The 20,261-nt window shown below is 39.7% G+C and overlaps 1 protein-coding gene across 1 annotated transcript in view; it reads right to left on the bottom strand.

Moving 5' to 3' along the window:
- Window positions 1-365: 365 nt before the first annotated feature.
- wnt3 (wingless-type MMTV integration site family, member 3) overlaps window positions 366-20,261 on the bottom strand; it is a 30,124-nt gene continuing 10,228 nt past the window's right edge. Inside the window, exons 2-4 of the mRNA XM_053511580.1 lie at window positions 7,647-7,888; window positions 3,783-4,048; window positions 366-1,855 (exon numbers count right to left, since the gene is read on the bottom strand). Of these exons, the coding sequence (XP_053367555.1) occupies window positions 1,376-1,855; window positions 3,783-4,048; window positions 7,647-7,888 (988 nt within the window). The 3' untranslated portion in view covers window positions 366-1,375. The remainder of the gene's footprint in view (window positions 1,856-3,782; window positions 4,049-7,646; window positions 7,889-20,261) is intronic.

Here is a 20,261-nt window from a genome sequence, read left to right as displayed (position 1 = left end):
AACTGCTTTTTGACTTCTATTATGAGTAATTTTTTTTCCCCTTAGATTGAAGCTAGTATAACAGTTTTAAATTATTAATTTGCAATTATTATTGATGGGTTTTGGCTGTTGATAGACTTCCATTATAGTCTAAATGTAAATTTTATTTTGTTTAATATTTTAAATATTTAAGGCAGCTTCTCATTTTGCCTTATTTAGTCATTTGTTTATTGAAAAAAAAAGGATTAGGAAATGATTGAAAATAAGGATTGTCCTTAAATGTCCATTTTAGAAAAATTTGTAAATAGAATAATTATATTTTTTAGTATATTTTAGGCGTATTTGCAGGGATTTGTTTTAAATGTATTATTTAGTCAAGTGGACTCAGGGGTAGGTTTCATGCCTACCATGCAGAAGGCCCGGGTTTGATTCCTGCCCAATGCCCAAACCCCAGGCACTGAATGCAGTGCCGGTCCCAAGCCCCGATAAAATGGGAGAATTGTGTCAGGATGGGCATCTGGTGTAAAACCTGTCACAAGTTGCGACGTCTCGACAGGAACAGTTGTTACTGTAGGTGAACCTAACAACATTTAGTCATGTGATTTAAGCACTGACTTATAAAATTCAACAGCAGCTCTTGTATTACATGCAAGTTTTCTGAACTTTTTTGTGTATGAAGAAATATGGAGGAAAAGTTCTACCCAGTGGTAATTACAGGTAGCCACAGATGCAATATATAAACATTACATTGAAAAACACTGGACCGTTCCTTTAACTGCTACACCTGTGTAGGATCATTGAAGGCGTTAGGAAAAAGCATGAGGATTACGTGAGTATCAGTAGTCTGTTCGGGCTTAAAGACCCAAGCCTTCAGATATACTTCAGGCTCAGAATGATCAGTAGTTAAGTAAGCATGCTCCCTCCTTCCCCTTTTCTTCTCTCACCAGCCCCCTCCAGCTCTGTTCATGTCTGTGTAGTGTGAGAGTGTGTTGGGCAGGTACGGTTTCAGCCACCAGGCGTTCAGGAAAGGTGATCAGAGAGCTAGAGTGAGTCATACCGGTAGACATTGAACGTTTAGGTAATCATGTGCTACACTCTTTTTACATGCCACATGTGAAATAAATAAAAAAGGTAATGCATCAGGACTGAAAGTGATAATCACCTGGTAGCTAATTTTCCCAGAAATGAAAATCGACTGTAAATAAATGATATTAAAAGTTCAGGTACCGAAGTGCCACTACCCACAGTGTATGTTTTGTAATCAATACAATCTTGTGAGCATGTGTGTGTATGTGTGTGTATGTGTGTGTGTGCATGTGTACACGCATAGGCTACTCAGTCCTATCTCTTTCAGTCTATAGTCCTTTCCTTGGCACCCCTGCACTTTTCACCCTCCTCATTTGCATGTGTGTACGTCATAAACACGTACGCACTCCTGGCAGCTGACATAGCAACACCAGTGGAAGATACAATGGCACTTTTCTTTGCGCTTTTCAGTCCGCGTGTTGTGCCCGCGGCCGCAGCAGAGAAGATCGCAGCCCTCGATGCCGTGAGACGACACGTTGCAGGTGCGGTCGCGTGTGCCGAACGAGCCTGTCTCTGGGTTCGGCTCACAGAAGTTAGGTGAGCCCTCATAGTAGACCAGGTCTCTCTCAGTGGGGTGCTTGAAGAAGGCGTACTTGGCTCGCAGTGTCTCCACCCAGCCCCGGGACTCCCGGTGTTTTTCCACCACCATCTCAGACGCGCTGTCGTACTTGTCCTTAAGGTAGTCACCAAGCAAGCGGAAGTCAGGCTGCGCCCACCAGCATGTCTTCACCTCACAGCTCCCTGACAAGCCATGGCACTTACAGCGCAGGTGCATGTTCTCCAGGATGGTCTGGAGGAGAACAGAGACATTGTTAATTCCTTTCCTATAACAACACCCCAAACCATTTTTGCATAGTATTATTAACTAAAAAAAAATTAAGGCTTACGCACTGTAACTGGCATCTTCTGTTAAAATTACATTGAATAGGCAAACCTAAAGTCACTTAGAACTTAGAACTGCACAACATGGTTTTCAACTTATGGCCTTTTACAGATCTGCAAATGTATTAAATTGTCATTAACTGAAAATGAAAGTATTCATATTCCATTATCATTATTTGTCAACAGTTTTGCCTGTTCATGCATGAGGCAGTAAACTGTGGAATCAGCATGATGCAACACAGAAAGCCCGGTGAGTAAAACAAACAAACAAAAAAACAAAAAACTAAATCCTGTTAACCACAAAAGCCTTGAAAGGAACAAAGGTCCTGAGTTATTACTGACATTTAGTTTACCCCATATTTGCCCATATTAATATAACATATTAATAGTCACTGTTCAAGTTAGTTGACTAGTTAATGTTAGTGTTGAACTATATACACTATACTTATGCACATGGGCATAAGGACCTTCTGAAGTGCAAAAGAAGGCAGCAACAGCCAAGCTTTTGCTGTTCATGAAAGGCTTAGAAGTTAGTTAGAAAGCTACCTGCAGCATATGAGAAGAGAACCTTTTGATTTTGCCCCCAGAAGTTATAATTTTTTTTAAAAGTAGTTTATTAAAGTTGTTATTGCAGCTTGTAATGGTTAAAGTCTGAATTTGTAAATGGGAGATGCTCCTCCACTGGTTTCCTGTGATCATGCGCTTAGTGCCAGGCCTTGGCTACAGGTGTTCTGCAGCTGCTGAGCTCAGAGATAGGCAGTTGCAGTGCTTATTTAATTCTCATAAGAAGTCCCGCTCATGCGAGCATGCCAGTGGCACTCTGCCTTTGTTTTGGTTTGTTTGCTTTAATTCCCTGGCTATATTTAGCTGCAGAATTCCCCAGCTGTGGCGGAAGGCAGGTGTTTGCGGGCCCCCCGGGGCCCAGCCAAGGCCTCTGACATCATGTCCTGAACTCGTCGGGCCTGCGGCACCTCCCGTGGCCCACTCAGAAACAATGGCGTGTGAGAGGCAGGTGGGGCGGCCTGGGGTCCTGACGGGGCTGCCTGTCTTGCTGCCTCTCCTGTGGTCTCTAGCTGCTCCTGTCAAGCGCAGATCAAAGGGCCGCTGTGTTGTGGTGTGGTCTTGCCAATTGCCCCTCAGCAGCCTCAGCGCTAATCGACTCCAGCAGCGAGCTGACGGGTGAAAATTCCGAGCCCTGCCTCTTTCTTTCTCTCCTCCCTCCCACCGCCCTCAAACCACTAACTGCGTTTACACCTCTGTCACGGAATTCGGCAGGGATGCGAGACATGCAAGGTATGAAAGGATCAGGGAGGTAATTACCCAGTAATTTCACATATAAATGCTTCTTTTGGGGCTAAAGGCACTCCGAAAAGAGATCTGGCAATTCTTGACAGTTGATCTGTCATGCATTTAACACCTTGAGCTGTGACTGAGTTCCACCCATGAACCATATAAGAAGAGCTTTGTTCATTGTCTTAGTCACTTAATTCCCTTTTATTGTCCTTTATGTCTTCCAAAATCTCTGACTCTCAGCCAAATTCTCCTTTAGGGAGGTTTGAACTTTGCTTACAAGCTCATTAGATATGCCTGACTTGCACCTAAATGCATGTTTTCAGGTAGACCTATAATACAGATGCACATTAACCAGTAGATCATCTATAATGATTTTATGCTGAACTTGTACAAATTTCAAACGCTCATTTCAACACAGTTTTAAAAATAATGCACCATTCAAATGATATTTCCTCAGTAGTGTTCCTGTGCTGGTTCCTTTGCATGGATGGACCTGTACGGTACGTGAAAATGTTTTATGAAAAACATGATTCAGATCTTACCATTCGTCCAGCTTCGTTGTTGTGCCGGTTCATGGCGGAACGTGCGTCTGGACGGTTTTCTCTAGCATCCGCAAACTCCCGGGATACAAGCACCCCGAATTCGGCGTCTTCACTACAGCCGCCCCATTTCCAGCCCTCACCTGGTGGCCCTTTGTGATGGGAATCACAGCCACACATGGTAGAGGTTCCTTCTGCACAGGACCGTGTCACTGCAAATGCCACACCAGCGGAGGCGATTGCATGGACAAATGCAGACTCTCTAGTGGCTAAAGAAAGAGAAAAAAGAAAGGGGAAAAAAAGGGAAAAAGAAAACTGCATAAGCAGGGATACTTTTAGGACTCTTTGAAAAGCAGATGCCAATGTGTGATGATTGGTGCTAGCCTTTTAAAGTGATCCAAAAGACAGTGCTGTATCCCGAGGGTCCTGATTTTTTTCATCTGAAATCCTACTGAAAGTCCTGACATCAGACAGTGTCTTAAGGGCACAGATCATTTTCCGTGACGTGCTCCGAAATATCAATGCACTGTAAGGACGGGCACGTCTTTGACATGACAGTCTCAATTGTTGCACATGTCGTTTGTGGCTAATGCTACCTCAGGTTTCAGTGACACTGTGTCATCTTAAAGGTGCTCTAGCTATCCAGATCAAGCCCCCGCGGCCACGTGCGTGAAAACCAGCAATGGGTCTACGTGTTTGCTCTGTGTAGGCATGTGCTGAGAGATGGATTTACTCTTGAATGCAACAGATTATTAGGTAACCGGATACCATTGTTTCACAATCGCAGCACACTTACTGTGACTCCGCCACTTTCAATCTGACCTCTGTCCCTAAGGGACTAATGAACCTACAGTAGCATACTGGTCTCTTAACGGTCAAGTGAATGATCCCTGATACTACCTGATCACTCTCATGGCCACTTTTTTCACCCAACACACCACAAATTCCATTCTATGTTTCACATGTATAGACACATGCATACACGTCTTGAGAACATGTAAAGTTTCTAACGCTGTAAGATCTCTGACTTTTCAGACTTCAATATGGTTTAGGAAAGAAGACACGTTGAGTACACTATTAATGGTTCTGCACACAGTTTTCCATGTCGGACGTACCCATTTTCAAAGCAAAAATAATTCCATAAACATAGGACCCTTTAAAGGTACTTGGGTCTTCCATTGGAACATCTCCTACCAGAAAAAACTCAAAAGCTTTTTAAAGAACTCTGACACATGAACCTTTTTAGAAAAGCAGATACTTTTGCAGGTAGCCAGACATATTAGCCATGTTTACCATAAGAACAATTTCAGAAACTGATGAACACCAGCCTTTCTGGGGATTTCTGCAGCTAAATATAGCCAGGGAATTGAAGCAAACAAACCAAATCAAATCAAAGGGAGTGTGTCACTGTCATGCTCACTGTCATGCTTCTTATGAGGGTTTGATGAGCACTGCAACTGCCTATCTACTGTATGTTCAGGAACCTTTTATCGTTCTGTAGAACTTTTTTTCAGAATTTCAGAAACCACAGAATATTTTTGGAAACTGAGGAATTTTACTACTGTTTTCACTACAGGAACCTTTTTTAGGATTCCTGAAATACTTAGGTTTCCATCAAGAATATGGAACTCTGGAAATTCTTTAGAAACTCATCCACTTTTCTACCCCCAGAGCCCTTTCAGCGGGTAAACCTCTTTCAGTTTCCATTGGAAGCAACAAGGCGAATTTTAATAACTGGGTTATAGCCCCAGAACTATTTTTAAGTTCTAATTGGGGCCTAGTACATTTTTTAGACTAAACATACAGTAACTGCACTCAAAAATCTACTGAAAAATATAACATGCTGTTTTCACACACACAAAAAACCAAAGTGATCTAAGACCAAATTAGACAGCAGTTGATGATAATAATAATACTGCAATCAGTTCATTATATACTACATTACTTATGTCAAAATTTACCTTCGCATTTTTAGGTGGCTACTAGCATTATTACACAAGACTGTTGCTAAAACTACAGTGTTACGTAAGAGACAAAAGGTGAGCGACGTGATCTCTTATTGGCTAGACAGGGAGCATGAATCATCAGAATCAGGTGACTTTCCCATGATGCCATCCATTATGCAGTCACGCAAGGGCTCTGGTCTTGTTCTATTCAGCTATCACAGATGATTCATTTCATGAAATTCAGATTGCAAAACTATTCATTCCTCAACAGGATACAGCTTAAACCGAGTCCTTATTTTCAGCAAAGTTGCCTTTTTCTCTGGTTCCATTATTTCCCTCGTATGTTTGCTGAATGTGCACTTATTTAGTTTTATGTTCTTTTGTTCTGGAGATCGTAAACACACACTGCTCATTTCTCCTGATGCTTGTGTGCTTCGGCACACACCTCTCAGGGTGGGAGGCCCGATTGAGGCCAAGTCGGTTCTGGCAGACCCAGCTGGGTCGACTACAACAGAGCGCTGTGAGCTGATGGCCCCAGGAGCCGTGGCCCCGAGCCAAACGCAGAGCTGCTCCCGCTACCTGCTGAGCCCATGAATCCGCCTTTGTCTCCGTGGTGTCACACTGTATTACCCACACAAAAGGACCCAGCAACCCGCACCCCCACAGCCCGGCTTAGCTTTGCCCAGAGATGGCCTGGCATTCCCAACAGGAGCAACCCCCTCATCCCCTTCCACCTCTATAGCCACATACACATACCAACCACCGTTTCCTTCTCGCCCTTTTAATTCCTTTTCGCCCCGCTTCTTAAATCAACCCTCAAATTAACAAACAGCCATCCCTAATGTTCTCAAACACCACTACCTTCTTAATATCCTCCCTGTCTTCAGGCCTCTTTGACCTCTCCCCCAGGCCTCCCTCTGCCCATCATGCACCCCTCCTTACCTCGCTCCCTTCATGATGGGGAAGGATGGGAGATTCCCTTTCAGGCCGTTTTCATGACACAGTCAAAAGGGCGTGTGAATGGGCTGTTCGTGGGAGCTGGGCTGTAAGAGGCACACTGAGATGGCTCATACCAGCCTTCACGCACAGTAGGGGTTGAGCGGAACCCCCAGCCCTTTTCTATTGCTTGTAATCTCATTTGGCCTCCCCTCTTTTTTTCTCTCATTCACTCGCGCACTCGCTGACCGGCTCCCTCCTGACACATAAGCTAACACACTGCTCCTGATCAGAGGGCTGCACCTCTTCACCCTCCAGGACAGGCCACCTCGGCTCGGGGCTCACTCGCTTTCTCTCGGCACGGTGCACACTGTTCCAGCTTTTTTTTTTTGTCTTTTGTTTAAAGAATGACCAGTTGCTTTTCACCCTTTTTGCAAAGTTATTCGTGTGGAAAATTGACAGATATCTGTAGGACCTAAATGTGTTCCGTAATTAAAGCTAGATCTAAAGCTAGTCAAGGAATCTGTAAATATACAGTCCTGTGCAAAAGTTTTGAATTTGTCCTTATTTCTTTATATTTTAATGACTTTCTAGTATCTTTTTTATGTAGTCTTGAGGAATATTTTACTAGGCTTGAGGAGTATTTAACCTGTGAAAAAAAAAAATCTAACTTAAGGCATGAACCAGTAAGAAACAGATGTAGTTGATGACAGATGATCAGGCTGGTGATTAGTACAGTACAGTATACTGCTGATGCTGAATGCTGATTGGAGGGAGAGAGGAAATGAGGTTGCAACCTCTAATTGCTGATGAGGTTGCTACATTAACAACCAATTTTTTTTTTTTTTTTTTTTGCAATTTTTTGTTATTTGTCAAGCAAATGTGGTGGACACCCAACACTGGCTGATCAGCATCAATATTTGGTATAGCCTGCGTATTTCATGCAATCAATTTTCACAAAGACTAATGATCGTAGAGCATTTACCTTTGTCCAGCACAGGACCGAAGATGGCTAGGTTGTCCTTTATGGTGGTGCAGTTCCATCTGCGACCGCGGAACTGGTGCTGGCACTCTTGGATGCCCAGTTTGACCCCTTCGGCAACGCTGGGCATGATCTCAATGTAGTTGCGGCAGAAGCGCAGCTGCTTGGGCACTAAGCCAGGGATGGAGCCGCACAGGATGGGCTGGGAGCCCAGAGATGAGTACTGCTGCCCCAGAGCTAGGGACCTGACAAAGATACAGGGGGGTGGGGGGGACAAAAAACATCAGGCATCAGAATCAAGCTGTAAGTTCTAAGGTGGAAGTAGCGGTGCAAGCATGGAATAGAGGAACAAGCTGTACTAACACACCCTGTATAAATATGATGTGATTTAGATGAAAAGGATTTATAAGCTTTGCCTTGCTTTTGTAATCTTACTGGATATAAAAGACTTTAATGAGGTTTGGATTGCAATAAACTAACGAGAAGTAACAAAGCTCTGAGAGAACACTGGAGCTGTGTTATGCACGTCATTGTCTCGTTTGTTGATATAAGCGTACAGGTTCATGCACAGACATCTGTTTGAAGTCATTTCCCTGAAGTGGTTTTATTTTATTTTATTATTATTTTATAGTGATCTGGTATTAATTGGTGCATCATCACCGGAGTAAGCTTTGATGCCTGAGAACTGAGTCAGCCATTTGGCTCCTGCCAATCTTTATTCCACTACGTGTATGTTGCAATTTTGCAGTAGCTGACAGAAGACTTGTAGTGAAATGCTCATCTAAGCAGTGGGCATCTGCCTAAACACAGCCTTAGTGCACTTCACTGAAACAAGCATGCCTGAAACCAATTCATTTTAATTGCTTTCTTATTCTGCCTGACATAATGTTTAAAAAAAATGGGATGGAAAGAAAAACATTGCCTGTGTTTTAACATGCTTGCTGTTATGACAGGCTCAAACACAACTGCACCCTTATTAACAGGGTTGTTGCCTTTGCCAATGAAACGTGTCTGAGATGTTTTTGACTTATTGTTTATCCCTGGTGTCTCACTAAACAAGCACAGACCGTCTCCGTCTTTTCCTCATAAATCAAGCCACTACAACAAATTAAATCAGCTACGGGATCAGCTTTATAAATCCTAACTGTGCATCATTAGCCTCAATATGAAGTTTCAGTCTGAAACTATTATTAATACAAGCCTATGCACATCACTACATACGATTACGTTTTAAAATGGTTACAAAATTCCTGCAAATGATGTTTCATGATATGCTAAAGTTGTATAATCCATCTCAAAAACACAATCGGAATACATGATTGGAAGGTTGGTGGTTCGAGCCCCAGCTCCACCAGGTTGCTGCTGTAGGGCCCTTGATCAAGGCCCTAAACCCTGACTTTGCCGTAAAAATGGCTTACCCTGCGCTCTCAACCCAGCCTACTAACAATGCTTTCCTATTACCATCTCAGGGAGTTTTTCCTTGCCACTGTCGCCCTCGGCTTGCTCCCCAGGGACTCTCTGACCATTTTGATTTAATCCACATTTACATTCCATTTAAACTTAAAAAATTATTTTGATTGTGTAAAGCTGCCTTGCGACTATGACACTTGTTAAAAGCGCTATACAAATAAATTGAATTGAAAAATACTAACAAAGCTGGCATATGTGGAGAATAAAGAATTTCGCTGTGCAGTAATGTATATGTGACGAATAAAGGCTGTTTTTTTTTTAAATGTGCACTTGTTTGGCTCACCTTATCCATGATTTTTTGGGGTCATGTGTAAATCCTTTTTGAATATATTTTTTTATTTATGTGCATTATCATTAATTCTTTCATCATTTAGATATTGTACCAGAAATTACAAATTTCTATATAGAGTTGGTATGAGGCTTTTTTTTTTGGGATACCAAAACAGAAACCTCGACTATCTTCTGATATCAATATTCGTCCTATAAACGCAGGCATTCAAAGTGAGACTTTTGATGTGCAGAATAATAGAACACAGTTATGAGAGAGTAAAAAACTCTATTTCTCTATATAATCCCCTGCTACACTAATGCACTTATCCCAGTGTTTCACTAGTGCTTGGACACCATCAAGGTAGAAAGTTTTCTCAGTACATCGAAGCCATGATTGAAAAAAATGCTGGCCTCCCAGGACATCTTTTAATGGCCCAAACAGATGGAAATAGCTTGGAGTGAGATGAGGACTGTACCAGGGGTGGGTGGCAATAACTCCTAGCTAAGTTCCTGTAACTTGCAAGTGGTATTAGTGACAGATTGTGTGTGCAGTTCCCACAGACAGATGTGACAAGTTTCACTGAATGTTCTGAGCCACCTCAGACAGGATTGTCATTCACGGGCTTATTTAAAACATTTGCACCGTTCAAATTTTGGACCGCACCGTGCTTGAGTCAATCAGTTTTACATCTTCATGTGCTGGAATTTCAGCAAAATTAATATTTAAAATTATTTGTAATTATTTTAATATTTTTTTAAAGCTGTAAGTGCATCATTTTGCACAAACTTTGTTCCGACAAATTCTGTTCCAAAAACAGAAAATGTCCAGTTTCCCAGGTCCATTTCTAATTTATTTCCTATTTATTAAAAAATGTTAAAATATCTCGAATCAGGTCAAATATATCTACAATTTCTTCATTCTTTCTTGAAAAGGTATCATTTCTTGCAATGTCTGATTTCTGATCCACCATTTTTTTTTGTGCTGCCGTCAGCTTGATCCCGATGCTTTGTATCATATCACTGCTATCCATATTTCAAAATAAATAGAAATCCTAGAAGGGAAAAACTGTGTTATGGTCACTCGGTTCCTCAAAATTTCTTTGCTTTAGTAGGTTATCCTGTGCTCTGATTAGCCAAACCATATCGCAGATACCTTTGCTTTGTGCCCAGTACACAAAATAAAACTTGTTTTAAATGCCTATATCAGCTGTTTTCACGTCGCTCTGGATCAAAGCCTTTCCCAAACTACTAAATGTAAACTGTCAGTAATTTTCCCCAAAGGGACTGAACAAAACAGCCCTTTGGGGTTTCTAAATTTGACAGTTTATTGTGTACTGCAGTGCATTCCGACATGTCAAAAGTACATTGGACAGTCTCCACCGTTCCTCTCAGCTACAAATTGGCAAATTATACAATTCTTGACTGAAAGGGTGTGGTTTTGGACATGCTCTGTGAATATGGAATTATAGATTCCATGTACTTACACTCTCAAAGTGTTCTTCAGATTGTCCCTCTGGGGAAACCTATAAAAATTCCTTATAACAAAGGGTTTTCCTTTTTATGTAGCATGTAGATTGTTTTAAGAAGCTGGGCTCATTAATAATCTAAAGAATTCTTCCTATGCGGTAAACAGGTGACAAATTAAATGAAAAAAAAACAGTTATTTTGTCTATCTATCTATCTATCTATCTATCTATCTATTTATCTATCTATCTATCTGTTTATTTATTTAAACTGCCATGGCTTGGCTTTTCTGACACATACCTGGACGGGCGTGGCCTTAGCTAAGTTGACTCCGCCTCCATTTAAAGGGCATGTGGGCTCACTAGGGATGAAAATGACACAAACTACATGCCATGAGCTTTATGTTTCACCATCGGTTTGTGTTTCTCCATGTCAGATGCGCAACAAAGAGCCGCTTATTGTCCCAGTGGCACTAAATTGCCTGATCATTGCATCACATTATGCGTCCCAACTCATTTCTCACTCCAAACTTCACTAATGATAAAAGCTACGCTTCTCTTCATTTTTCTCAACTTTTACTTAAATGTAAAAAATGCAAAGTATCTATTGTGAAAAAAAAATCATCTTAGGCTTAATGTCCTTCCTTCTTCACTGACAGTGCGTATTCTGTAAAACAAATATTTGGACATCTCTATGACATGTTAATCCAGGAGATACGTCTGTGCTACTCCAGTATCAGTGTACCGACGGACGCTCGGAACGTCCCATTGTCCCTGGTGGCCATGTGGAGAGTCATGAGTAAATAAACGCACTGATCGGAGTGTGTCACTCTCTCAGCATGACCTCATGGCCCTGCAGGGTGCAACACTATCACCAGCTCTGACATCGTCGCCTCGCTCGGGCCACACAAAGGCCCTGAAATTGAAGTCAGAGCTTAAAAATCTACCTTGAAGGCGTTCAGATTTTTCTAGACCCTCACCACCACCACCACCACTTTCTCATCTCACACTCCATCCATGTGCATGTGTATTTGATGTCACGTGACATTCAGTGCGTCTCAGCCACAAACTTTCGCTAAGGGAGACTTTGAGAGCCTTTGATACATGAGATGTGAGTCAGCTGCTCAAGGCTCCACCTCGACACCTCCTACAGCAGGGCAATATAGTTGTATAGGTGATATCTGTCTGTCTGTCTGTCCATCTGTCTCTCTATTTAAAACGTAGCTTTTAACAATATGTCAACATGACGAACGTGATTTTTACTTTCCTGAGTGTTATTTAACTCCTTTGCTTTCGTTAGATGCCAGGTTTATTAGTAATCCATAATTATTTTCCTCAAACTATGACTTAAGCCCATATATCTGCCAGATCAGCTTCTGAAGTAGTGTTTACTGGAAGCCAAGCTCCTTCCCCTACGTGTTTGCCGAGCAAGTGAGTAAGAGATATAATTACACTGTCTGCTAACTGTCTAACTGTCCATTAATTCTTCACCCATGTGCATTTTGTGTGTGTGTGTGTGTGTGTGTGTGTGTGGTTTCTATATCAACTTGATCTCAAACCACTGCATCTGTGACATATCAGTAATTACCACAGACAAAAAAAAAATCAAAACCTCGTTTGAATGACTTAACACACATTTAAACACTTAAACAATAAAGTTGTCTTCTTTCTTGGGAAATTTCATCCAAATGCATTTTTTTATTGCTATATTAGTGTTTTTATAGTAAGGACTAACACAGAGATAATCTAGCCCGAGTTCCAAATGTGTGTAATTGTTGATCTTATATTAATTTGTACACTGCCAGGGCAAAAAAAAAAAAAAAAAAAAGAAAAGGAACACTTAACTGAATCCCCTTGAGCTTTGATTACAGCACACAATGTGGTGGCCAGTTCACGTGTGAACCATGTGTGAATCAAATGATTCCTCATCCTCTTTCACAATGTGACTCCTGTGCCATCATGGAAGAAAAACTACGTAGATGTACATTCAATTTGTCAGCTGACATCATAAAGTTGCTGTGCCTAGCCCTGAGCAACTGAACAAACCCCAGATGATCAACCCCAGAACACTTCCTCTAACGCCTCTAGCGTACAGTGGCCACTATGCATGATGCTCTTCCCTCCTTGCGTTGACGCGTCCATCACTCTGGAATAGGAAAGTGTATGGACGCATGGCTTCAAAGTCCAATCTTTATGCTCCCTAGTCAATAAAATTTATTTTTTTTGTTCTAAAGTTGTTTTCCTATGAACACATAGCTGTTTAGCTCCGATCCCGAGTGTTCTCATCACATTGCGTGTGTATGAAAATGCTCTTACTTTTACTATTTAACATACTGTAGGATTTTTTACTTTTTATTTTTTACCAAGCAACTTCACTAAGTTACGGTGGCCGTGAAGTGCAAAACAAATCAAAAAAACTGAAAACAAAATGACTAAACCCAAAACAAAATAACAAAACCCAATACAAAATAACAAATTTAAAACCAAATTAACAAAACGGAAAACAAATTAACAAATTCAAAACCAAATAACAAAACCCAAAACAATTTTGGGGGGGTTTGTTGTTTTGTTTTTGTTTTTATTATTTTGGTTTTGAATTTGTTAATTTGTTTTCCGTTTTGTTAATTTGTATTGCATTTCTCGGCCAGTCCGATACAAATTGGAAAAGGTAGATATAATATGCTTAGCGCTGATTGGACGAGACACCTGTCACTCAAGATATACAGGAAGTACTGTAGTAGCGGTGTTTTCAGTTTTGTTAATTTGTTTTGCACTTCACTTAAACACTACTAAGTGTTTAAGTGATCTCTATGCATGAGTTTCAGCCACATTTATTCCCGCAAAGTTGACATTCAGCACTCTCTGTTCATAATGTCTTGAAATCTAGCCAGAGGTAGCTCAGTGGGTAAGGCATTGGACTACGGTTTAGAAGATCCCAGGTTCAAACCCCACAACCACCAAGTTGCCACTGTTGGGCCCTTGAGTGCGGCCCTTAACCCTCAACTGCTCAGATGTGTAATGAGATAAAAATGTAAGTCGCTCTGGATAAGTGCGTCTGCCAAATGCCTAAATGTGCTTAACCCAGTTCTAGTAATTTAAAATCTCCTTAGTTGTTTTCTTTGTTTGATGCATCCCAATGTGATGATGCTTTAAATGTTTTGTTTCAATAATATGACAAGTTGGGTTTTTTGCTTTGTCCTATTAATTAAAAAGAGGCTGGAGAATGAAAATGAGAAAGAACAGGATTGTTTATAGAGGACGGTCCATCACTTGGCTATGGAGTTACACAAAGTGTTCCCATATTTGTCTGTGTCTCAAATCTTGATTGTTTGATATTCTCTCTCTCTTCTGTATCAATCATAGACACACTTGCCAATCATTTGCGTCTTTAAGCTCATATATCGGAAAAGTAAACACATAACAGTTTAAAAGACAGCAGTTGACTGTCATCATGTACCAGATGATAACCTTCACCTTCTCAGTTTGGCAGATAAGATGATGTTAACAGGGGAGCCCTAACTGGTATGTGAGAGTCTAAATTAGAGAGAAGCAAAGAAGAAACAATAAAACAAAACATAACTTTAAGTGGATTTCGCCTGCATTGTAAGAGGAAGAAAACACTTCAGGACATGCTGTTTTTAGAAAGTAATCAACTTTAAATCCAAACTGGGCCACTTCCTTATCGATTGTTCTCCTAAAACAACATGCCATTGGGTATTACGCAACACTGGATGAATCCAATAAAAAAAAAGAAATTCTGATTATTTACACTTTGATTGTGGAATTGTATTCAGGCGTATACATATAACAGGACAGCTCCCAAAAAATAGTCCAATCTCATTTTCCAACTTGTTTTTAAGTCTCTTTATAGCATGAGCTGAAGGATTCCGTTAACCGTTAATGCTAAATCTGTGCAATTTTACAAAACAAACTTTCTTTTCTTTAATTTAGCAGTTGATATTCCTGAATGATTTGTGTCATTTCTAACGTCACTGCACCTTTACATTGTGCGTATGCATATATAAAAGCCATAACAGGTACTGTAGGTGCTAGCTAGGAAAACTTTTAGCCTTAGGCATTTGACTGGTTTATGATCAGCCTCCATGTTTCCAGTTGCCTAGAAACAGCCTTCTGACAACATTAACCACTTGAGTTAAAGGAATTGACTTTTAAACGGCATCATATACTTTTTTTTTTTTTATCACAGAGAACGTTTTACAAGCTGCTTTACACCATCCAGTTCTCGATTGATTATTTATCGGTAACAACACACACAAGTATTAGCTGTGTGCTGACCTTTCTAACCCTTTTCGTAGTAGTCTACTTGATCCTAGTACCTAACCCTAGTTCCCTTTTGCTGTTAGACTCACATCAACAGAAGAAAAACTGATAACTTTGTTTTTTTTTTCTCATCTTTTTATATACAATAGCTTGTACAGTAGCTTGTTTTTGCAAAAACTAACTTTACGAAGCAAAGCATGTAAATTAAACAGCCGATTTTCACACCGAGTAATGCTTTACTTAATTTTGGGTTAACCTTATTAGCTTGAGAAGCATTTATTTGTTGGTACTTTCAACTCGTAGTTTCAGGTTAGGAAGCAGAAATGGGTGGCTGGATCTGGTTTTGGTGGGCACTGGAAGAAACTCCCAAGTGGAACAGGTGCATGTCTGAGCAGGTCAGAGGGCCACCTATCGTCCTCAGGCTATTGCTCTTTTTCAGTCTAGCTCTTCTCTGTCTCTCTCTTCTCTCTCTCTCTTCTTCTTTCCCCTCCCCTGGCAATGTCTGGCGCTGGGTGGGCCGGATCCCCACGCTTCCACGAGGGAGGAGGAGGGGAGGGGATGCCGAGTCCTCATGGGCCATCGCAAACCACAGAAACTAGTCATAGGAAGAGAGGGGATTCCTCTTTACACAAAACAAATCAGGGTGTCCAATCTAAACAATCAGGGTTAAGACAAGTCCTGACTCCCGCTGAGGCACCTGTACATGTTACACAACATTTATTCATTCAGGCATTTTGAAAGACAAAACTTCCTTTCTAGCAGCATTACATAAACAGCATGGTTATAGAGGTGCAGTCTCTCTGCTAAGCTTAGACTCAAGGACTTTTTTCCTTCCTTAAATGGTACTTTACAGTTACTTTTATCTAGATTTGATATTAAATAAATAAAGAAAAATTATTGAGGGGCATTAATCAAGTAGATACTTTGCTTTTGCTTCTGAAAGCAAGTTAATTTGACGAAAAAGTAATATTATTTTATGTCAATTTATTTTTAGGCCTTTGTCACCATCCTAAAGTAAAAGGTAAGAATGAAACTTGTAAATGGTACTCTTAGGTTCTTTGGATAGTTCTTAGATTCCTCAGAAGGTTCTGTGTAGGACTCTAGAACCTTTTTTTAAATACATAAACATTGTGTTGTTAGGTTCTCCTCTAGAAAGAAAAACTGAAGATGTAAGGTTTCCAAATTTAATCTTTTAATCATTCTTTCATAAAAAAGCCTTAACTAAAAACAAATTACTAAAGATTTATGGCATATGTAAAAAAAAAAAAAAATCTGAATTTACAAGGAAAAACTTTTTTTAAAAAAAGGTTTCTATAATTTTAATAATGTTTTTTTTCTTCTTCTGATTATTATTTTTTGCAACGCACCTGAAAATGTAATTTTCACTCATTTTATGCTTTTTGTTTTAAGGATGTTTTCTGTTAAGGATGAGTTAAAATATATGAAATTAAAAAGGAAGTTTCTTGTAGAAAATTTTGGAAGGTTTTGGAATGCGTTTCCCAAAAAAAACAACACTAGTATATGTACTCTATAGATCTAGGGGTTCTGTTTTTTAGGTTTTGACTGCATGCTAAATTAAATTCCAAAGTCATAACAACATACGGATAAAAATATCTGTGTGAACTGTACACACACTCATTCACCAACACCACTTGCACATTACAGGAACTCGGCTGGGAGTTATTGCCCATCCCTCATACAGTCCTGACCTCGCTACAAACCATTTCCACATTTTTGTGCCATTAAAGGAGTTCCTGGGAGGCCAGTGTTTCAGATGTCAAGCTGGCAGTCCCAACATGGCTCCAGCGTACTGAGCAATCTTTCTTTTACTTTAGATTTTTTTTTTATATGTTTAGTTTTCCTGATACTGTAGGTGTTGCATTTTATTTTAAAATATATTACACAGATACAGTATGTTTGTTTTTTATGTTGTGCATTGTGCGTCTCTTCCACAAGGTTGGTGACAAGTTATCCATTGATTTTTTAAGGATTAGGGGTTCTACATGCTGAACATTTACGGGAACGACTGCATCGCGCTCCGAGCCACCTCGGCCTGAATTGTCATTCACGGACCTATGTAAGACGTTTGCACCCTTCGAATCATTAGGTTACCTTTACGCTTTTTTGTCTTTTATACTTTGTTAATGTAAAAGAATAATATACGCTCAGTTTGGTGGTTAAAATGATGCTTATTTTGCTGTGTCCTGTTATTTATTCTGAACAAAGGTGTGTGTGTGTGTGTGTTAAGATGTAGAGCAAGAGAGAGAGAGCTATTTAACTTTTGTGTCAGGAGAATTCAGAAGCCCTTTGAACTTGTGGATTTGTGACATTTGACCTGAGCAGCTCTTGAAAAGGATGCCTTGTTAAAGTAGTGCTTAAGTTCATTACAAGGCCACAGATTGGGCCTGAGCCTGGAGGCAGCATGCAGGTCAGAGAACAGTCACCGCTCACCTCTGGCTCTCTATCTCTTTCTTTCTCTCTGTCTGTCTGTCTGTCTCCGTGTCTATCTCTCCCACTCATCCCTGCAAGCTAACACACGCCGAAACACACAGTCCACGTACAAATATTCAAACTAGTACACAGGAGATACAGTATGTTATTCATATGCTGCTATAGTTCTCCAGATCTTTACCTGCAAATGCATTAGATGCATCAGACATTCTTCCTGCAAGTTAGTAGAAGAGAATTAGAAGAGATCACCTTTTTGTAATGCTTTTGGAATGAGATTGCTGTATTCTCACTTGCATAAAGAACCACACAGCGGAACCAGAGAACACACAGTAGTTCCATAAACACACATACACCAAACATTGTAAACGTGGAAGTGCTGTAAATGAAAGTTGTGTTCACTGAGATCTTGAGAACTTTGTTTCTGGCTCCATTAATGACAGGTGCAAAAAGTTTGTATCTCATCTGAATTTGTTTCTCTTTTGTGCAATTTAACCACAAATAAAAATTTCGGATCAAGACAGCAATCCCAACAAAAAAGCAGCTGAAAAACATTTTGCAATCATCCTCACAAGCTTTAAAATGTGTACAAAAAACATTGTTCCTGAGACGATCCAGAAGATGCTCAAAGAAGTTTTAAAGGCAAAGCGCAGTCAATTTTATTTCACATTTAGTATACATTAAGAAAGGGCTGAAAACTTTTAACCTGTTGCACAGTATACACACGACTGGACTTTTTTTGTAAGTATAATGTTTGTTCTTTTAAGCATTTTGTTTTGAGCACTTTGAGATTGTGAGCATTTTGAGGGTGCACAAACTTTTTCACTGGCTCTGAATATGCTTATAGCTAAGCTCCTAAATAAAAGTAATTAGATAGAGCAATTAGATCGATTGTTTAATGATTTATCTATCTGCTTGTCTGTCTATCTCTCCATATAGCTGTCTGCCGGTATCCACCTGTCTATCTGTGTATCCATACTGTATGTCTCTGTCCACATATCTATCTATCTATCTATCTATCTATCTATCTATCTACAACTGTATATCTGTCCATATATGTCTGTCTCTCAATTTCTGTCTGTCTTTCTGTCCATTTCTGTCTTTTTCTGTCTGTCTGCCTGCCTATCTGTCTGTGTCTGTCTACAGTAGGCTATCTATAGATATGAAATATGCAATAGATAATAAATATAAATAGAGTAGTTAAACACCTGCATAATGATTAATGTCAAATAAATACTTACATTAGAGCATTTTTTATTGTTCACTATTAGGACTTAGACGGGGACTTTTTTTTTTTTTTTTGGAATGTTCTTATTCATGTTAAAGTTGTAAGGGTTTTATTTACCTAAACTTTGTATTGGTTTATAGAATCTCAGTTAGATTGGGAAAAGGGGATCCTTATATAGTTAGGGTGTCTTTAAACTCCCACGAACCAATGTGGTGTGCGGGAACCATGCTTTTCCCTTAGAGCTGTACAATAATTACGGGATCTCTTTTATTGTGTTTAAATCATAACAAATTTTGAAACATACACTATAAGAAATTGCAGTGTGATTCTGTGTGGCCTGAAAAATGTGAGCGATTATATTATCAGTAGAAGGACCTGGTCGAGGAGTAACATGTTCAAAGCGTGCATTTGGGTTTTCAGATATGTCGGGTAGAATGTCGGTTATCCTTACTTTTACAACGTGTAAATTTGACCATTATACAATAAAAGAATGATGTCAAAAAAATGTAGACCTCTCCAAATGAGCTCTTTATTATTATTTTTGGGCATTGAAACAACCAATTCAACCATAAAAACATGTGATGAGGTGCATCTTTGCCTGTGTGACACATTGTTTTATTTCTTTGCTCAGTCATGTTTGTGTAGTTGGTTAAAATGAAATAAAATTTAGTTCATCATATTGCCTACTGTTGTACTGAAAAAAAAAAAGATATTTCATTCTATATTGCACAATCCTGAGCTCTACTGTATATGTATATGTTTATATAAAAAAATAGCAAAACTTTACACCAAATTAAAAATTTTTAAGCCTTACTCTAGCCATAATTAATTTATTTAAAGCTCATATAATATTTGTGAATCATTTAAATTTAAAAAAAGAAACAAATGCTTAAAATGAGTTAAAGTATCTGCCAATAGAAGCAAGCAGGAAATGAACGCAAATATATTCATATAAATAGGGTTAATGATCTTATATTTTGGATTTGAAAAATTTTGTTCAATGTTCAAAAGTATTTCACCTTCTAAGGTTTATAATTACGATCGATTTTCGATTTTTATGTACACAACCAATTTTAATATTTTTTACATTTTAACTCAAGCTTGACGTTGATGTCTGAAGACGTCTGGAGACGAGAGGTTAAAAACAGAAGAATGCATATTTGGGCGATAACGCAGCTTTCAGTGTGTTAAAAGTGAGGAGAGCATGTTTGCCCTAGGCTTCACGACCGAGATGAGGCCCAGAAAGAGAGAGAGAGAGAGAGAGAAGTGAAACAGAAAAGAGATGAGAGGGATTATAGAGAGAAGCAGCCTGTCACAATCCATTTCTCTCTCTCTCTCTTTCTCTCTCTCTCTCTCTCTCGTTCTGTGTATATTTCTCCCGAGGCGCTGTTTGAAGCTTCATGGAAAGTAGGGTGGTGTGTTGTTAGCATGGGTGAAGGTGGAGGGGGTGTTGTTCTG

Source organism: Clarias gariepinus, chromosome 14 (genome assembly GCF_024256425.1).
Source record: "Clarias gariepinus isolate MV-2021 ecotype Netherlands chromosome 14, CGAR_prim_01v2, whole genome shotgun sequence".
NCBI lineage: Eukaryota > Metazoa > Chordata > Actinopteri > Siluriformes > Clariidae > Clarias > Clarias gariepinus.
This window is presented reverse-complemented; position numbering and strand designations above follow the sequence as displayed.